Below are 20,599 nucleotides of genomic sequence, written 5' to 3' on the forward strand. Positions count from 1 at the left end.
GATGGACCTCACCGCTGTGTCTAAGTTCATTTGGAGGGCTGATCTCATCACCACCTTTCCCTTATCAGTCAGGGCCTGGAACCGGTCTCTAACTTCCTGGGCATTTTACTCGGGAAGCCAGCTAGCCTATCATAGATGGTACAATCATAATTGACCATCAACATTTGGCAGTTTGAGATCTGAAATTGCAGAGAGGTCAAGGAGTGCATCTTTCTTCCAAAGAGATTGAGCCTCTTTGCTTCTTTCACGTGTGGTGTAAACCTGGCCTGTGTGTTTGCTATGCTCAGTGACTGCAGACACTACCAATTAATTGGGAGGTGGGTAAGAGAATAGGTATTCTGACCCTTTTGCAGGTAGGAAATCTCTTATTTATCCTGCTTGGATACTGGTGGTATCATGGCAGGTGAGGGACAAAGTATCTTGGCAGGTTCCAGGATAAGCTTGGAAGAGCCCCTCCTCAGAGCCAAGCTATGAAGAATTTCCAGCAGTCTCTGTGGGGTTTTCATGGACTTCTTCTGGGGGATTTGAAATAACTTTGCCACACTTTTAAAGGAAGTCCAGGAAGACCTTAGGGTAACAGGACACAGTGGGGAAACTGGAATCACTGTCTTGTCTGGGGAAGAGGAGGACAAGGTCACTGGCATGATATCCTCCTATTCTGTTGATCCTCTTCCTCCTGTTGCTTTAATTGCACTTCTTGAGGAGGCTGAAGATGCTCTTCCTCCTCTTTGGGAGCTCTGAATCTCCTTAGGTCACTTGTGCCATGAAGTATGTTCATTAGGTGGTAGTCTCATGGGTCTTCTGGGCCCAAAAAGTGCCATTGTGAGCTATCATACCCTCTCAGTGCAGGGCCCCAGTAGGAGTAGGATGGGTACTCTCTCAGATGGGAGGAGAGAGATACCCTGGAGACTCCCAATGTCCTGTCTGGGCTCAATCCCCTCAAGGGACCCCACGGGGCATAGTCCAGGAGGGTCTGTCACAGTCATCTTCAGACTTCGAGGATTCAGATCTGGATGGGAAGCCCTCAGTACCAGAGGAGGTGCTCTTTGATGGTACGGGCAAGAGTCTGGCTAAACCCCTGCTCAAGAATAGGGATGCAAAGGGGTACTGCAGGGAGATCGATACTAGCTGAAGGAATGGTACAGGGCACTGGGGTTTGGAAAGCAGTGGTGAAACCTGTTCCAGGAGCACCAAGGGGTCATCTGAAGCTGAGAAACAAGCCAGAGTTGATGGAGTTGCTTCCATAACTTGAGCTGCTGAAGCACTGGCTCTGGCAGTACAGATGAGAGTTTTTGTGCCAGTGAAGCAGTTCTAGAAACAAAGGGTGATGAGGTCTACCCTTTGAAAAAATCCCAGTACTGGAAGGTCTCATTCTGGAGCAGATAGCTACTGATGACTTGGTATGGGATGGGAACTCCTATCTCCTTTAGAGGACTTGGATGGGGAACCTTCTCTATAGTTCTTATGGGAGCACTTATGTCTCCCTTTCCCCTTCTTCTCTGGTTCTGCTCTCCAGAGTTTCTTGGAGCCACAGGGAGTGTGGAAGTCTTGGAGCTGAAGAGGACGAGTCACTCTTTTCTTCTTCAGGCTGATATACAGGGGGTCTCCCTAGTCAGAGGTTGTTTCCACCTTCATGGACTGTTTCATGAAGAACTCTTGGAGTCAGAACTCTCTGGATGGCTTAGTCCTACCCTACAGATACTGCACCTGGAAGAGACATGCGCTTCCCCCAGGCAGTACAGACAGATATCATGTTAGGCCACGACCAGGAAAGCTTTGTGGCACCTGATGCAGCTTTTAAAGCTGGGGATCCTCAGCATAGTCTCCTGAAACCAAGGAGAACTAGGGTGAGACGGGTACAGAAAAACACTCCTTGACTGAGGTGGGGGGTGTCCAAAATGTAGGGAACCAAACCCCTAAAACTATTTCTAACTAAGAACTAACTCTAAAAATTCGTAACATTATTTACAAAGAGGAGCTGAAAAGCCAGCACGAACACAAAACCTCTGTCCTAGACCACAAGAGGTAGGAAGGAACTAAGTGGTAGGGGAGCTTTATCCTTTTGGTGTGGAGCACAAAATGAGCAGGGATGCATGCATGGACCAGCAGGATGCTGCTAGGGAAAATTTGTGGTCCTGGGTTCATGGAGCACACGTGTAACCTGACGTGCACTACACAGAGGGGAAATTATTTGAAAAACCCGATATTAGAAGTGGGTGATGGGTGAAATAGTGGTAACAGAATAAAAAAAGGGAAGGGAGAAACAGAAAACATGGGGATGGCGAATTAGCAGAGAAAAACGTGTGTGGGGCAGAAAGCAGAACAGGATGAGAAAAATATGGGGAAAAGAAGAGGAAAATTTAGAAAGAACATGGGGGAAAAAGAAGTGGAATTGAGAAAATATAGAAAGAGGATGGAAAAAAGCAAATAAGGAAAATGTCAGATGGGAACAGTAAAAACAAGGAAAAAAGGAGGCAAATGGAGAAATCCTTTAGGCATTTATGACATTCTTAAAAATGTTAAAATAAACAAGATTCCTTTGGATGTCTCAGAGAAAACTATATTGTGATTCTGCAGCAATACAATAAACTAAGAGGTTGCTGACCCCTGCCTGAGAAGATAATGGAATCGTGAGCAATAAGCAGCCTAGGCTTCTAAAGAATAGATATCACCAGACAAACATGATTGTATTTTTTTTTTGGCAGAATTATAAAGTTAATAGATGAAGAGAATAAAGTGCATACAATATATTTGGATTTACATAATGCATTTGCTCCAGTGTTTTATGAAATTTTTATTCCCACCAAAATTAATTAATATTGGTTTAGACAGGATCTTTTTCATGTGGAATGAAAAGGAACTGAAACACTGTAAACGAAAAGTAATGGTAAACAATAGCGTATCAGGTGATGGGAAGTGGAGAACAGCAAGGATGTGTCTTAGGAACCATCTTAACTAACATTTTAGAAAATGGACTGGAAGCAGGAGGAAGAAAAATAATGAGAAACACAGCTACACAATGGGAGGGAGAAAGTGAGGAGACAGTAATGCTGAAAGAGCCGTAAGCATGAGACTGGCAGCAGCTAATTAGAGAGGAGTGACAAATGTGATATGGCAGCAGTCAAGGGGAGTTGGGGCTCTATGTGCAGAGATCTGATGCTATGGAGCAGAGAGATTATAGTAACTCTCTATAGAGCTCCAGTGAGATAACATCCAGCTCTGGGCACTTCAGTACCAGAAAGATGTTGACAAATTATACCATAGAGAAAGGAAATGAAATGACAATGCTGGTTGGATTGACTTAGAGTGAAACATATAAAGGTATTACATATACAGGCAATGCAAGAATGAGGGGAGTGAGAGGACAAGTCAACCATCTACCTGTACTTGAATGGTGGGAACGCAGAGGATGGAGGAGAATAATTTATGGAGGTACAAGAGCTATAACTAGAAGTAAATCACATGAAAGTAAGATCTTAGTTACACTAGGAAATGGCACCATTTCAGCAAGGGTTGTCAACAACTGGTTTAGTTGAATTGATGTTGACCACTGTTTAGCTGTGAGCATAGACAAGGACAAGCTATAGTCAGCAGCAGCAGGTCAGCTAAACTGATGGCTGAAGTGGTGCGATTTCCTAATGTAGACAAGGCCTTCAAGAGGGAAAGCTTCCTGGCAATGAGATCTGTCAGGCTGTGGAAGTGATGGATGCCCAATCACTTGGGAAAATTACTGTAATTAAAACTACACTGAATGTAGTAATGGAAAACACACCGTGAAGGATAATCCTGCAGGAGTGGACTAGGTGACCTAATATTAGAGCTGGTTCAAAATTTGCAATTTTAGTAGGATTTTCCATCAAAAAAATTGATGAAAATTTAATCCATGCTGATTAAAAAACTCTGAAAATCTGAGAAAAACAGAGACAAAACTTTCATGAAAATTTTGGCAAAAAATACATTCTGATTTTTTTTCAGGTCTACCTAATATATCTTTTCCATCTCTGAATGCCTATGATTTCATGGATTGTTTCCTCTACAGAGATGCCCCCAATAATCTGTGGACAGTATTTGCCTGGACAGACTAATGATCTGTGAAGCATTCTTTGATTTGAACAAATTATATATAAGTGGTATAATATTAAAATCCGCACACAAAATGCTGAGCACTAGGTTTGCACCCTCCATAGATCTCCACCATCCATTTCCCACCTCCATTCCAGTTGTGACATGAATAGGACCAGGATTTCTTACCCCTTTATCCACAGGGACCTTCACGTCCATAGAAAGGTAACCCGTTTCTCCATTGATCATTGCTGTTCTCAGCTGCACAGAGGAACAGATTAGCATTAGTGCCTCTGACTAGATAAGGACAGGACGTGGAGTGGTTCATAATTCATATAGGGGAAGCATCTACTGAGAAATGACTGGTTCCCCTTTTCCACTGCCTTTTCAGAGCTCTTTTATGAGCAGCTCAGAAGACTCACTCAGGCAGGCTGGTAAATGCCATATAATAATATGGATTATTAGTATTTAAAGCCTATAAAGATGGTCTTGTCATTAAGGCTAAGGACTTGGAGGAAAGGGATCCGCCAGTCTTGCCACAACTACACTTTGTGACAGTGAGCAAGTCACGTATTCTCAGTGTTTGCACAGCACTAGGAGATCCTCAGGTAGAAGGCACCAAAGAAACACAAAGCAATAGTAGTTCTTCCAGAACAACCCCAAAGCTCTTCACAAACTTTGAAACCAATTTATCAAATCATAAGCTGCTCCCACAAACCATTTCACCTGCTGTTGAAATGCAGCCATTTCTGGAGGGAAGCACATCTGTTTAACAGAGCACTGCAACACTATACAACATGCTGGGACAGGGAGTGAAGAGACTATTCAGCTGTGGAGTGAGATGCATTTATGTAGACACAATGCAATTTTGCAAGGACACCACTTCTTTTGCAAAAAAAAAAAAATAGTGCTAGGGATCTTTAATGACTATAAGATCTTGGTTTCCTAGCTAATCTGTAAGGTGGCACCTCCAGCAGCCCAATGCCTCCTAATATCATGCTAGGACATTGGTTCACTCAGAGAGGAGGTGGGCACCAATTGACTTGGCAACACATCTTACTGCAGCATCTTCAGTAATGGTCTCCCATTCAAGTACTGGGTAAGCCCAAACCTACTTAGCTTATAAGATCTAATAAGACCATTGTTCAAGTTGCTACTGCTGCATGCTTCAATGTACTAAAATCACTTGCTTAATTACCCACTGAGCATGAAACAGTGACTACCAAAGTAAGTCTCTCCTAGCCAAGAACATCTGACTTAAGACCCGGGAGGCTTGGGGTATTCTATGACCTGACTGAGCCTGCCACAGTCTCTCTGGGCTCTAAGTTGTTAAGACACCCGTCATAGGCATGGGAACTAGGGCTACGGGGGGTGCTGCAGCATCCTCAGCCCTCCATTCCCAGGGTCTTGGCTCCCGGCCCTCTGTGCCTGCCCCAACTGTGGCCCCAGCCTCGGTCTCCTTACCCCTGTCTGTGTCTCTTCCTTCTGGAGCTACAGCTCGGGGGGCAGGGGGGAACAGGGGGCATGAACAGAGGTAAGGGAGATGCAAGGTAAAAAGTTTGGAGACTACTGCTTTACAGTTTCCTTAGCTGGCTTTCAGCACCCCCACTATAAAAAGTGTTTCAGCGCTACTGACACCTGGTATTTCATCCATATCTTCCATGTGATCCTGACCTTGCAAAACATTTCCTTCCCAGCACACAGACTGCAGTGGACAGTGAGAGTAAAGGTTAGAATTAGATGGCAGCAAAAACTGTATCCAGATTTTAAACCCCTCTACTGTTTAGGGTAAGATAGTGGGGGCAGGGGGCCTGATTCTCCCAATATAGTGGCTGTGCTCCAAAGTTAGGACCTGAATCGGAACTTTCCCAGAATGTACTTATTGGAGCTTTGATCTCCTCCCCACATCCCTCCCATCTTGTGACTCCAGATACATTGGTCCCAAAGAGAACAAAAAGCAGGCTCAAGTGAGAAACCATCAGAACTCGTGTAGTCCCACCCCAAGCAACACAAAGTAAGGGAAACTGCAGACCTAGGGTATATCTACACTGCAACTGGGAGGTGTGATTGCAGCACATATAGACATATCTGAGCTACCTTTGATCTAAATCAAAAGCTAGTCCTGGTAACAATAACAGTGAAGCTGCAGCAGCATGGGAGGCTGCCTGGGCAAACCTTGTCCACCCGGGACTTTGGATACATTCTTGAGCAGCCATCACCTGTGCTGCTGCAGCTTCATTGTGACTCTTACTCGATCTAGCCCCCGTCTAACTACCCATCTAAATCAAAGCTAGTTTGGCTATGTCTACACCTGCTAAAAATCACACCTCCCAAATGTAGTGTAGATGTACCCTTAAAGGGGGAGACAAGCACCCTGTATGGGAGTGGGGAGGGGATGTTTCTCTCTGTAGGGACTCACCCTCTGCTTGTAATGATCAGCCCCTGACAGAAGAAATCAAGAATTGCTACAATCTACCGTAAGGATCTCCTACAGTAATTAGGAGGAAAGGGCCATGAACAGGCTACAATCCATTTCTGATACTCACTATTTCATCTTGATCTTCCCACTCCACTTCAGAGAGATCCACACTGTTGTAGTTTGGTTTGGGCTTCAGCTTCTTTCCCTCTCTGTACTGGATTTTATAAAAGAAACAGAGGAAATGGAGCTCTAATTTTCCAAGTCAGCCCTCTAGCATGTCAAGATCAATATTGCATTGATAAAAGAGGGAAGCCACATTTATTTTGATTGACTGGCAAATGAGTGTTCAGATGCAGGTGTCATCTTATCCTATAGCCATTACATTTCCTACGTGTGGGCAGGATCTGGAGACGTGAGCATTACTGTGTGCTACAGGCCATTTCAGCAGCAAGGCGCTAGCACAGGGCTAGGTGGGCTTGCACGTAACTATATAGGCTGGTTTATGAGAATATGTTTTGGTAATTCATATAAGGAATTTGGTGAGCAGAAAGTTTACAAAGGGAATCCATGACAATGACCTGATAGCCCTAGTGGTTCTATAAAGACATGAGATACATTAATCCTGAAAGCCCATGGATTTAAGTCACAACAGTAGTAAGAGCATCAGAATCACCTACCAAAGGTCGGAGATCTGGGTGTGAGAGGATGTAACCGTTGTTAGTGTTCAGAAAGGCATATCCATGGACTCCCAACTGTATTAGAAAAAGGTATTAGAATAATTAGCCCAATCTCCTCTCCAGGGCTCTGATCCTAAATGACTGATTTCCTAGCCACCAGCTGCTCTCTGGGTAGCAAGAAGAGTCTTACTGAGTATTTGTGTACACAAATGGTTAGCAAGGTATTGATGAGATAACTGATTTGCACGTGTAACTGCAGTAAGTGCACAGATAGTGAGTGGCTGACAATTACCATTTAGGAGGTAGAATTAATTTTGGTTTCCAGGGCACTCCTATACTTAGAATGTGGGACAATGAGGAACACTATGGTAACAGTGTCACAAGTATTGAGACAATAATCAAATTTTCATGGTGGCCGCTGTAGATGCACAACTGGGTGTGGATCTCATAGCTCATCTTTCTGGAAACCAAGCCCCAAAAGAGTGTAGAAGCAGCACTGTCATCTTCTGAGAATCCTCTGTGGCTGAGTATGGCTCTGCTGTGGCCTTAGTTAACAATGAGGTCACTTAAACAGCCCTATCACAGAGAAGCCAAAATACTCTGCTTGATAGTAGTCTGTCTCTCTTTAATAAAGCCTTCTGAAAGGAGCACTTGTACCAGGTTTAAAGGCTTTTACCTCAGAGTCCAGCTAAAACTCAACAAAAAAGTCTCTATGACCCAGCAGCAGCTCCTTCTGCTGAAAAGCCTGAGGCTTCTCCATTGCCTGAAGAGCCCTATAATCTTTCCTGTGTTTTTGCAGGGTCTTTCCCAGGCCTCCTTACCTGGAGAGCTTTTGATTAGTCCAGGGTCTCTGGAAGCTTTCTTCTTCTTGAGCTTCCTTTCTCCTCAGGAGTCCTTGTTTAACCAACGTTCCTTTTACCCTACCCATGTGCCTAATTAACTGCCTTCCAGTTACTCAGTGACTTAAGTTCTCCCAGGGGAACCTGAGTTGTCTCATTCCCCCTTGTGGAGCCTGTCAGAGGTACGTTGGGATGAGCCCCTCACCCCTTCAGAGGGCCATCTACCTTCTGACAAAGAGAGTCTGCATCATGTTGCAGTGCTGCCAAGGCCAGACCCAGCAGAAGTAAATCCAGCATTGTGAGGTACAAGTACTGCTTAAGAGGTGACAGAGCCTAACAAGATCAGGCAATGTCACACTTGGCCTTAAGGTGAACTCTGAGAGAGTGACTAATCAGATCAAGTCTGCCTACAGTATATATTTCAGCCAATCCACAGGGTTCGTAAAACTCAGGTATAATTTGCATTTGTGAAGACAAGAATTATCCATTGGAAAACGAGCACCTCTAACACCTCCATACAGATGTATATTGCTTGATAGTGATTGTGTGGGTAATTATCAATCAGATATTAGGTATTCTAGTGTGTGCAAATACCCACCATTGATTTGGTCACACTTATAGGAACAAAAAGTTTGAACCCATAGCTCAAGTCACATGAATTTTAGCGTAATCCCCAGCAGTCACTGCTGTCAAGGTGACCCCTAATGGAAATTCACTATAGGGACCAATTGACATTGTACAGAATTCTCAGCACAAACCTAGTAAAGCAAAGTATAACAGGCCTCACAGAGAATAGCACTTTCCCACAGAACCTCATTAAAAATTCATTTTTTCAATTAGATCAATGTTCTTTTAAAACATATTTTAAAAGCAACACAGAGCTGGTGAAATGGGCTGGCTTAACAAGTCTGGGGACTGCAATCCCTTTTAACCACAAAACGAGTACAGTACAAGCAGCAATAGTGCAAACTTCCTCAACTTTCCCTGCCAGCAAATCTCAACATTGACTTGGAGAAAGTCACTCTAGGCATGACAGAATAGTTCATTTTCAATTGTTTGTTCTATCCTTGGCATCTCTCCCAAGAGTGTCAACAGTGATGCTAGTTGTAATGGTGCCAACTATGACGGTGCTTTTAATCTACTGGGAACTGGATGGAAACTATCAGCTTTTTTGTAGGTAGGTCACCAAAGAGTCATCTCACTGTGACAACTTGGGCCATTATTATCCTACCATGCATTCAAGCTGGTGTTCAAGATGTAAAAAGCTCTAGGTCCGATTAACAATCTGCTAAGACATTCAGTTTCTTTGTTTCTAGAGTAGTCGACAGGCTTGTCATGGTGAATGACAACTCCCCAGGTTCTGTCAAGAAATCAGAGGATCCAAGCTTTATATCTGTGGTTACACCTCTATGCACAGTAACTGATTATTCATTGGATTATGCCTGTGGACAAGTGACTGGGCATTTAGCTATGTATGATGACAGATGATTTGCATTAGCTTGGATCTTACCTTGTACCGTGGAGCCAGTTTCAGTAGCTCCCTCAGTGGGACATCAGAGCCCACTACACCCAGGAGAATGCCATGAGATCTCTAAAAAATAAAGGAGAAACTGTTCTCAGAAATAAAATTCTGTTAGCGCTCAGCCTGCCTTCACCTAAACATGGGCAAATGTCATTGCATCACTCTTCCACAGTGAACAGTCGGGGCTTGAGTGGGGTCTGCGCATTTGGTTCTGGGCTGGGTCTGAAGATGGAGGTGAGAAAACAAGATGAAGCTTCCTATTTCAGTGATGCTTGAAGAAGAAATATTCAGAGGGAGGGACAAATGATCACTTAGAGATCAGTAAATAGTCAAGAAGCTTACTAGAGCCACCACAAAAGCCTATTTTCTGGCGTTAGAAGACTGCAGACCACCTCAGCACCATTTTACCTGCCCTAGTTCCAAGGAGACTGCAGGGCAGCACTATACTTACTGTTTCATTCTTTTTGCTGAAGACCGGCATAGCTACTGTTGTCATGAGCAGCAGGCTTTGAGCTTGAGATGCAAAGAGCTACCACAGGACAAAAAGCAATGTGTTAGCAAGTGTAATAGGATAGGGAGCCACCACCAGAAGCATTAGGATTTCCAGGGGCACCAAATGTTGAATGAAACAATACAGGGGGAAAAAAAGCCCTGTATAAAAGCACATTTCTGATCTTCCCTAGGAACAATGCTCCTTGGTGGGGAGAGTGATCAGCCTGGGATAAAAACCATTGAAATTTGTCTCAGAAAAGGGCATTAAAGACCTAACTTAATGCTACAGAGACAGGAATCTTTAGAAATTAATACCCATTATGCATGTCCATGCCAAGGAGACAGACATAGGTTCAAACACAAAGACATGCTTAAATACAACCAAAGTGCACATACAATACAATTATAAGAAACAACACAGACACAGTCAAAACTCATGGACACACAAATCACATGTATAAATATACCCCAAACAAATGTATACAGCTCGAACGAGAAGCATCACAGACAAATGCTAAAAAGAAGCGTGCACAGAGCATATTTAAATGCACTCATCACACGTATGCCTAGGGACTGCTTAAGAAACTGCAAAGATAGAGCTAAAAACATGATATGAACACAAAACATGCTTAGCAACACCCAAAAGACATGTATATAGGACACAGCACAAACACATGCAATGTGATGTCAGAGACCCCTCAATACTCTGTGAGAAAGACATTCTAAGAACACACAAAACACAGGAGGAACATATAAAATATACAAAACACGTGCACAGGAGTCTCACAGACATACCTAACTAGAAAAGTGACTCTCCTTACTTGGCACAGGAAGCAAGTCCCTTCTCTCTCTCATTTGGCCAGATAAGCAGCTCACCTTTGGCAAGGTCAAAGTCCTGTGTCCTCTCCCTGTGCATGCTGGGAACCATAAAGGAGCCAGCCATTCTAGACAGTAACTTGATAAAGGGTTGAAGCTGGTATTCTGCCTTACTGAGCTGAGCACATTCTGTTGCTGCCCTCATATCTGGGTGGATAGCCCTTATTCACAGTGGTCTTACGGCTAACAAAGCACAAGTATCTCACAGTGACACACTACATATGTAAAAATACATACAATGGACTAAACTACTGTACAGCATAGGGACTCCCTACCTACTCTCATTCAACAGCACAGCTCTCCAGTACATTCATTATTACCATTTCCTTCCTGACATACAGCCTCAGCTCTCCCACCTTCTGCCCTCCCTGGATGTACAGTTCAGCAGTGACTAGATGAACTAGCACAGACACACACCAGCTGACACAATGGGAGTGGCATGCTCACAGAACAAGCACAGGTGGTTACCTCCTCAGATTGTGGCAGCTAGTAAGAGACATGAACGGATAAATGAATGAATGAATGAATGCATACATGAATTAATGAAAAGCATGAGAAGTAGCAGGAGAAGATGACAAATGCAAAGCAGAAAAATGAGACAAACAAGAAAAGCATCAGTAGACAAAACATCGCTGCAAGCTCTTGTTACGAAATACCAGAGCCAGGGCATACAGAATTTGCCGTGTAGCAGGGAGCACTGTTGATGGTTTTGCTCAGCACACTCGGTAACTGACTCACCAATACCTCATGTGCATAGTATGCTTGGCAAAACACACTTCCTTTGTTGCCCCCAGAGAGCAGGTACATCACAAGGAAGACCTCCATGTACAACCACAGAAGAGAAGTGAGGACCAGCCTTCCCAGGGCTTAACCAGTGGTGTCTCACAAGCATGAATCAGTGCAAAACCTGTATAAGTCATCCCTTTTGGAAGAGTCCTATCAAATTTAAGATGAGTATTAGTCACATTTCTATAGAATTTTTAAGCCAGCCGGTAGAATTCTAGAGCAGGCACAGCTGTTCCACTGGTTGATTCTAGAAATTCTATAGAAAGGAGATTGTTCTATTTAAAATTCCACAGGTTTTTAGAGTAAATTTCTATAGAATCCTATTGGTTTCATCCCTATTAAAGGACTTCTCCATGAAGGAATATATTAACTTTTCTCCTTTCTCACTCACCTGACTCCAAATCAGTTCCATAAATCTCAGACAACCATTTTCTCTTGAGACCCGATCCTTCTCAGGACACAGCTGCCACCCACTAACCACCATGCCTTTTAAATAGGCCCCATTTAAATCGGCACATTCTTAAAACCTGTAGCAATGCCCCGTTGATGGGAAAGAAGCTCTATGCCATCCTATGGCAAAGAGGTTAATCTAAAGGGCACAGTGATTGTTTAGTTAGTTATGTCAGGAGTGGAAATCTACCCCATTAGGCTCTTTGACTTGGCTGCATGTTCCATGTTGGGATTATTCACTTTCTTTCCCTACTGCCTTGAAAGTGGAATAAAACCAACACTGCTACAGTGGACAGAGGCTAATGAATAGAGAGGACTAAATATCATATCTTCATCCGCCCTTTTAAAACAACTCTATTTCCTGCTCTGAATCACATTTCTTCAGTCACTGTTTGAATCCTCTCAACATCTTCCCCTCCTCTGACACCTCTTTGGGGGTCAGAGCATAGTCTGTAATTTGGCTCCTTCCTAAGGGCACTTACTCCACTTGGAAGTGGCCAAGGCCCCTTGGTGGCTGGGAACCATCTGGAGAAAGCCTTGTCACTCCTATGTTATAGCCTGTTCTGTGGTGAGTGCTCCTAGAGAAGGAAAACACCAAACCCAGAATCTCCTGCATGAAGGTGCTGGGATCACCAAAAGCAGAACTGAACTGCTCTTTCCTCTAGGCAAAAAAACAGGTAAAAAAATGACCAAGGAAAACAATTCTATTTGCTTGAGGAAGGGTGGGAGAAGGGGTCATTCATACCCCACTCCTCTTAGTCTCTCTTTTTACTCTCTCTTGATCTCAAAGGCACATTGCTGTGGCATCCTTATTTCCAGAACATCTCAAGCCTACCACTAGTGTAGGCCACAAACAGTGGAGCAGCCACATAAAAATGTTGAGGTAGCAGTGAGAGGATCCAGCCTGCAGCAGCAATGGAAGGACTCCAAAGGAGAGTAGAAGGTTGTGGGGCACCCTACATTTTGTTCCCTCACACTGTCTGAGAGGTTTTCCCTCACCCCAAGAGTTGAGCACACTTGCCCTGTAATCATGCTAAATCTTGCTAGCACAGAGAGCAAAGGAATAAGCTTGACAGCCACACTGAAATCTATCTTCCTGTGTGACAAACAGCATGGTGCGAGCTGAGGAAAAGAATCTCCGTGACCCATATCCTGAGCTGTAACTAATCTCTGTTCTGTGAATAATCCTTTATAAGGTACCCTGAGTTAATGGAGAAAAGAAACACTACTTAGGTCATGCTGTGCATTTGTGATTAGCCTTGGTTTCCTGGCTCACTGCATACTCTCAAGGAGACCTGAAACTTTCCATGGAGGATTCAATTCCAGGATTGAGGGGAAAGAAACGCTGCCTGTCTAAACAGGTGCAGAGCTCAGTAAATTCTGTAAGTCAGCTGATTCCCAGTTTTACAGTATGTTCCTATTTCTGAGGGATCTTCCAAGAGATCCAGGTGTCACAGCCCTGATTTCCCCCCCGCCTTCACTTAGCCCTTACTGTCTGCTGATTGAAGCTTATCTCAACGTCCTTACCGCACTGTCCATGTAGGCTTCAGTCCATATGATGTCATGATCGTGGTTGATGACCATTGGACGGCTGAGCACATGCAGGTATTCCATCACATTCTCCTGAACATCTGCCAGGGTGGAGATTTGAGTGTAGTAGCCTGAACGAACAGAAACAGAAACCTGTCACTCTCCCAGTGTCCTCCTCTGAATTATTTGGGCATGTTCATTTGAATTAAAAAAGCAAAGTGTCCATTCAAACCTATTTGGGACCCTTGGGTCTTTGCTTTCTGTGAATAAGTGAGGGCTCAAGTATGACAAGTGAGAATACTCGCAAAAAATGAACTTTTAACTCAAATGCTCAAATAGTCACCAAAAGCACTTCTAAATTACAGGAATAACCAACAGCAGGGTGAATGACACACTGCAAATTTTACACTTGAATATTTGAATTAAAGTCCAAACTTTTGTCAGTTAGTTACATAAATCATAAAACCAGGGAACAGAAATAATATCACATGCCTTGTGAAACCAACCAATAAAAACTTGAATTCAGACAATCCACAATGCATGAACAAAGAATTATTTACTGACAATCATTTTAAACACCACACACACATAAGCATTTCACAATCTGTTTGTAGACACTTTGCAGACAAAGACAGGTGAAATTGTTTATTCCCCCAAACCCTGCTCATGGATCCTCACCCCATTGTACACCTGCATAGGGAAGCCATTTGCTGGCTTATATGTGAAAGAATCATTCAGCCCTACTTTGGGGTGCAAAGTGGCAGCATTTTGTGCCAGCAATAGCACCTCATAGTTTTAAGGTGGGAGAAGTGAGGAATACTGGGATCAAAAGGAACCAATGGCAGAATTTTAGGTAGACATACATAATGCCATTTGGCCAGGACTCTGGGGTGCACCTTCTGCTCTTGTGAAAAGGGCCATGAAAACTTTAAAAGAAAGGATGGCAGTTTTATCACTCAGCCATAAGATAGCATGTCCAACGACACAGACACAGTGCTGCTTAAACCATGATAGGGCGTCAGTTTAGTACTGATCAAGGAGTAGCCTCAGTGAAACACCAATAGCACTCCTTGCAGCAACAGTGTTTTCCTCAGAAGTCTCTCATCCAAGTTCTAATTGGGTGCAAACTTTAGTGTATGAGCTCTAAAGAGATCTCAGTCCCAGAATGCATGATTGCAGTCTGAATGCGATGTGCATAGTGGGCTAATAGTTCACAGACGTCACCTTTGTTGTTGCAAGCTATCCATTTCACATTTTGTGCAAACGTGACTTCCCTTCCAATGAGATAAGTGAAAACTCGGACCTGTGCAACAAGAATACAGATGTAAGAATTATGCAGAAATCATCTCCCATTTTCAACAGTGCCAAGTCAGTCCAAAGAGGTGTAACATGCTACCAAATCAGAATGGTAGTGGCTTGACACCCATGTTGCAGAAGTGTAAATAACTATGCTGAAGGAAAATGGAGAAATAGGGCCCTTGCCTTTACACTGATATGGTTCTCTTATTCCATAAGGACCTCATTATCAATCATAATTAACCCAGCCAGCCAAGTAGCAATACTTGGAGGCACGGAGCGTGATCATTTGGAGATGAGAACTCTTAAACACTGAGCTGGTACACGCTGGATTTTGTTTTGGGAACAGCTGTGGAGAGGTTTGATTAACAAGCCAGAAGCAAGCATTGTATTTGATTTCGCAGTAGCAGCCAGATCCACATGCGAGTAGCTTCACCACTCATAAACATTCTTAACCCATGGAAATATTTAACCACATAAAGCAATTAACAGGACACTATCAGATTAAAATGCATCTGTTTTCAGAGTGTTCTCATTCATGTGATTAATAACAATTTACCTTATTTAAAATGAAACAATATTAAAAATCAAATTTGCTTTTTGTTCTTTCTGCTGTTTATTTCCCTTGTGCATTCCCTCAGCTTGGACAATGAAAACAAATGAGTTACTTTGGTTTAGAATCAGCTCTTATTCTTTTTCAGCTCCAGGTCCTGATTCAATAGCACAAGGCTGTAACGACTGAGTTCCAAATAGAGCTGATTGGGAATTTTTTGACAAGATGGCATTTTCTGACAAAAAACTGACTAGATGAAATTGAAACTTGTCATGGGAATGTTCCATTTCCAATGAACTTCCTCAAGAAAGGTTGCTCAGGTTCTCAGTGATATCCAGGTACAAGTCTCTGCCTGAACCAGGCAGAGCAAGGACTACAAACCTGGGTCCCTTACACCCAGGTGGGTCGGTGTCTGTCTGTCTATGTTTTCTTGGAAAAGTCTTGGGTTCATCCCAGTGCATAATAAGACAATATCTTGAAATCTCAAAAAAATTCTGCAGGATAGGAAAAACCCAACCTTTTCCACCCCATTCTATTGTAAATACTGCATAGAGATGTTCAGTTATTTAATTTATTTATTTAATAAAACATGTTTCATTCTGGAGGTTGGAGGAGTTTTTATTTGTTGTTGGTGGTTTGCGGCTTTTTTTGTTTTTATAAACCAGAAGAATGTTTCTATTGTCCTCAGCTTTTGAAATAGCCTTTTATAAAACCTCTCCCCCATTCCTGTCCAACGCACACACATATTTTTGGCCAAACTTGACCTAATAGAGTCCCTTTAAAATCACAGCACCTTTATAATCCCCTCACCAACTTATTGTCTTGCTGCTTTGTGTTGTATTTACAGTAGGAAGCATGTGGAGGCATGGGTATGTGGTGCTTTCTATTCACTCCATGCCAGGATGGTCATTTTCCTTCCCCTCCCCTGCCCCCTTTATTCATCCCTTTTGAGACAAACCTTACGATCAGGCCAGTTGTACTTTTCAAACACAGATTCATAATCCTCCACAGCTCCGTCTGTGATCAGCATGATGGCTTGGTTACACAGGCCTCCTTGCCCAGCCTCTCTGAACTACAAATGGAGAGGACCAGCAACATTAGTATCCTCAGCATTGCCATAATTCTTATTGCTGCACATTTATTTATAACAGGCCAAATCATGAGCTCCTTACTGAATTCTTACCCAGGCAAAACTCCCAACGACTTCATAGAGCATTTTCCCAAAGTGAAGACTGAGCTTTGGTGCTCTGTATATTTTTTATTTACACAGCGCCTATCATCATATGCTGTACCCAGGTGCTTTACAAAAGTTAAAATAACATGAAAAAAGAGAGTGCTGGGCACAATGAGCCTTACTGCCTACTGCCCTGTACCATGTAAAACACCACCATCCTGAGCTGGTAGCCATTGGCACTCACTTTATACAGCTCTGAAAGAGCACAAAAGGTGCAAGCTAGTGGACAATCCAAGCCAATGTCTCAGGCACAGCCAGTCACTCTTCCAAGGGGAAAAAGGAGGACAAAATGGTCACAGGTGGATATGGAAAGGCTGTATACCGAGCACGGCAGAGGACCTGGTATGTGTCAATAAGTGATGTTTAATATGGAGTATAATTATGCTAAGAAAGTCTACAAGCTGTATTTTTATGTAAGCAGAGTCAGGATGAGCTGTACCCTGACATCTGGTGGTGAAGTATGGGAAGTGTGGAAAAAATGTCTGGAATGCGAAATTCATCAAATATTTGCATAGGCACGCCTACCATCCCAGACTGCCGAGCTGTGGGTGCTTTGTGACAGAAATGACTCAACTCCAGTTGGGGTGAGTACTTGCTTAGACAAGGGGAATGGGTTCCAACCCATGTGGGGAAGACGAGTTGGAGCAGGTATTTGTGCCTGGTTGGTACAGGCTCCTTGTGGAGCTAGAAGCATCAGTTGCACCCCCTCCTCTCTCCACTGTGAATGTCAGACGTTGATTTTTTTTTATTTCCTTAAGACTCTAGATACAGGTTGCTGGCTGAACTCACTTTGGGCTAATTGGATGCACTACCAGTGGGCATCCGCCTACTATGTGCTGAGATCGCTAAGAGCTGACAATAACAAAGAGCTGAAATTACTGAGCTGCGAGCACTGAGTTTACTGTGCTCACTTGTGGGGGAGCATGAAGCTATACTTGGAACAGACAGCTGGTGGATGGAGCAGTTTATGGGATGGCTGGAGCGGACCCACAGGACAGCTCGGTGGAGTTGGAGCGCGGCGGAGCGGGATGTAGTAGCTGATGGGGCGTGTGGGAGCAGCCCACAGATGCACGAGCGGCAGCCGAGCAGTTTGCAGGACAACTTGAGCAGCTCCGAGGCAGCTGTTGGTGGCGGAGCGTTGGAGGACGGCCGGAGGAGCAGAGTGGAGCGCTGGTAACAGAGGTTCGTGGAGAAGGCGGAGCAGAACCACGGAGCGGAGGGCATTGGCCCTGGACCACGTAAGTGCCCCTTTCACCCAGGCTGGGGAGGGACCTTTTACAGATAGACTCTTTGAATTCTGGGGTGCATCGACCAGAGACTTTTGGGTTGCTGGACTTTGGGTGTATTGGACTTAAGACCCTAAGGGGGAAAGGACATTGCCAAATGTACTTGGGGGGTGGTTTATGGTTTTGTTTATAAACTCGTGTTTGTGGTGTTGCTCCAATGGGATTGCCACATTTATTTCCTCCTTTATTAAAAAGATTTCGCTACACTCAGACTCCGTGCTTGCGAGAGGGGAAGTATTGCCTCCCAGAGGCGCCCAGGAGGGTGTGGTATGTAAGTGTCCCAGGTCACTGGGTGGGGGCTCGAGCTGGTTATGCCTTGTGTTACTGAAACGGAACCCCTGGATACTGAACCTGGCCCTTGTTGCTGCCAACTCAGAGCGGCAGAAGGGTTACATTTAAATGCAGACAAAGAGATGTGGCGTGGGTGTCCCTGAAGAGCAGGCTGGGAAACTGCCTGCTTAGCCAGGAAGATAAACTTTTGAAAGCTGGTTTAACTAACACCCCGAAAAGACCTGCTTCCTCTCCCTAGACCCTCTACATGAGGATGGGGAACACAAACTGTTGTTGTGTGTTTCTGCCTAGTTGTGAGTGGAACAGACAAGTAGGTGGTGCATACAATCCTGAATGGACCTAGGATACACTACTTTGTTGGTGAGGGGGCAATCTAGTGTGAAAATAAGCCAAAATCACAGGATAAGCACCTTTTGTAAGAGATGTGGATGTAATAAGGAATTCTGAAAAACCCTTTTAACCATCAAAGCACTCAACCCACACCCACAACCTGAAAAACAGGTCCTGAGAGACTCACAGCTTCTCTAGATTAGGAAAGAGGTCGAGGTTAGGTCAGGGTTACCAAATGTGTTGCTAACCCCCACCTAACCTGAAGTTTTTTCCTAATGAAAACAAACCCGAAAAGGAGAAACCCAGGAAGATGAGGAAGGGGGATGAATTGCTGGCAACTGGCCTCTGACAAAAGAAGTTTGGGGAGTGGACATTGCTGTCTAGGAATGTAAAGTATTTCCTTCAATTGCTCTGTGACTGAGTTGAGAGCACCTCATCTGGTGTATTTTATGAGAAGTTCAAATTTAAATATATGTTCTTCACACTGGTTCTTTTTGATTTACTACAATTTTCTCTCTATTTTCAATACAATATCTTAGGCTGGTTTGGGTAATTTCTCTCAGGCTGCGTCACAGGGAGCAAAAACCCATAATCTCTAAAGGCTGGTCCACACACCATTTTGTACCAATGTAACTACATCTGTTTAGAAACGGATATAAAAACAGATCCCCTGACAGTGGATATAGTTATACTGGTATGATGGTGTCTATGCTGGTAGGTTTTATTACTTTAACTATACCAATACAGCTAGAGTAGTACAAAACCTGTGTGTAGGCCAGCCCATAGGAGAATAAGCAAACAGAAAATGATGTCTGAGATTCTAACTTGAATCTGAGATCTCAGTCCAAAGGGCAGAGGTATCCTCTCCCATCCAGTGTAGGTGAACACAACAAAGAAGCCTAAGGACTAAAGAAGAAACGTGTCCTAATGGGGCTGGGAGGTGGGGCAAGAGTATAGGTGACACTAAGCCTTAATATAGCTACAGAAAGATTTTGGCAAATGCCCTCAGGAAGGGAGCTTCCTAGAAGGGGTCCCAGATGAAATCTTGGGATGGAGAACAAAGGCTTGAGTGACTACTTCTCCAGCTAAGTGTCTTTAAGGCAAATGGAGTCAAGAAAACTTAATAATTTTATTTAGTACTAGCAAGACCTTGAATTTAATCTGTTGATTATCAGCAACCAGCGCAAACTGCAGAGGCTTTCCCTACATCAAGGAGGAAAAATGATAAGCTTCTTGGCTGCAACCTCTTGATTTCAAGGAGCACCTCCTCCTCTCACAAACCATCATGATTGGAGCAATGGAAGGTCTGTCCACTGAGGACTCACATAGATCAAAATGTAAATGAAGGAAGACATGATAGCTCTGTAGTAAAGACAAATGAGAGGCAAGCAACTGAATGAAATAGAGCATGTGTGGGACACTAATTTAAGGCTGACTAAGAGTGTATCACAAGAATAATGGCTTTAAACTAAAGAATAGCAAATTCAGCTTAGACATAAGAAAAAAGATTAAGAGCAATATCAGCAACATAGAGCATTGGGCATGAGGAGAGAGTGCAGAGTATAAACTGGTACTTGTGCAGTGCTTAGAGTTTAACCTCTGAAATCCCTTCCATGTCTAACCTTGGTTATTCTGTATTTAGATGGAAAAGTATCTTTACCAACCTGGGTAGTATGCCACTGCACCTATCATCACTAGGATCAGTGGGACACTCCTTGTGTCAGCTCCACATGCTTTCATTGCTGTAGTCAACATTGACACCTGTGACTGTGCTGCCCGTGGGAGCCAGCTGAGGTCACTCAATCAGGGTGAACTGCAACAAAATGATCTAATTTACCTCGATTTCAGTAAGGCGTTTGACACGGTTCCGCATGGGGAACTGTTAGTTAAATTGGAAAAGATGGGGATGAATATGAAAGTTGTAAGGTGGATAAGGAACTGGTTAAAGGGGAGACT

General features: G+C 43.6%; 1 protein-coding gene across 1 annotated transcript in view; it reads right to left on the bottom strand.

Moving 5' to 3' along the window:
* Positions 1-20,599, bottom strand: part of CACNA2D4 (calcium voltage-gated channel auxiliary subunit alpha2delta 4) — a 168,329-nt gene that overhangs the window by 110,532 nt on the left and 37,198 nt on the right. The window contains exons 11-18 of the mRNA XM_032796736.2: positions 16,461-16,574; positions 14,878-14,956; positions 13,651-13,784; positions 9,971-10,048; positions 9,508-9,588; positions 7,159-7,233; positions 6,609-6,695; positions 4,252-4,323 (exon numbers count right to left, since the gene is read on the bottom strand). Of these exons, the coding sequence (XP_032652627.1) occupies positions 4,252-4,323; positions 6,609-6,695; positions 7,159-7,233; positions 9,508-9,588; positions 9,971-10,048; positions 13,651-13,784; positions 14,878-14,956; positions 16,461-16,574 (720 nt within the window). The remainder of the gene's footprint in view (positions 1-4,251; positions 4,324-6,608; positions 6,696-7,158; positions 7,234-9,507; positions 9,589-9,970; positions 10,049-13,650; positions 13,785-14,877; positions 14,957-16,460; positions 16,575-20,599) is intronic.

The sequence above is a fragment of the Chelonoidis abingdonii genome, chromosome 1 (genome assembly GCF_003597395.2).
Source record: "Chelonoidis abingdonii isolate Lonesome George chromosome 1, CheloAbing_2.0, whole genome shotgun sequence".
In the NCBI taxonomy this organism is placed as follows: Eukaryota; Metazoa; Chordata; order Testudines; family Testudinidae; genus Chelonoidis; species Chelonoidis abingdonii.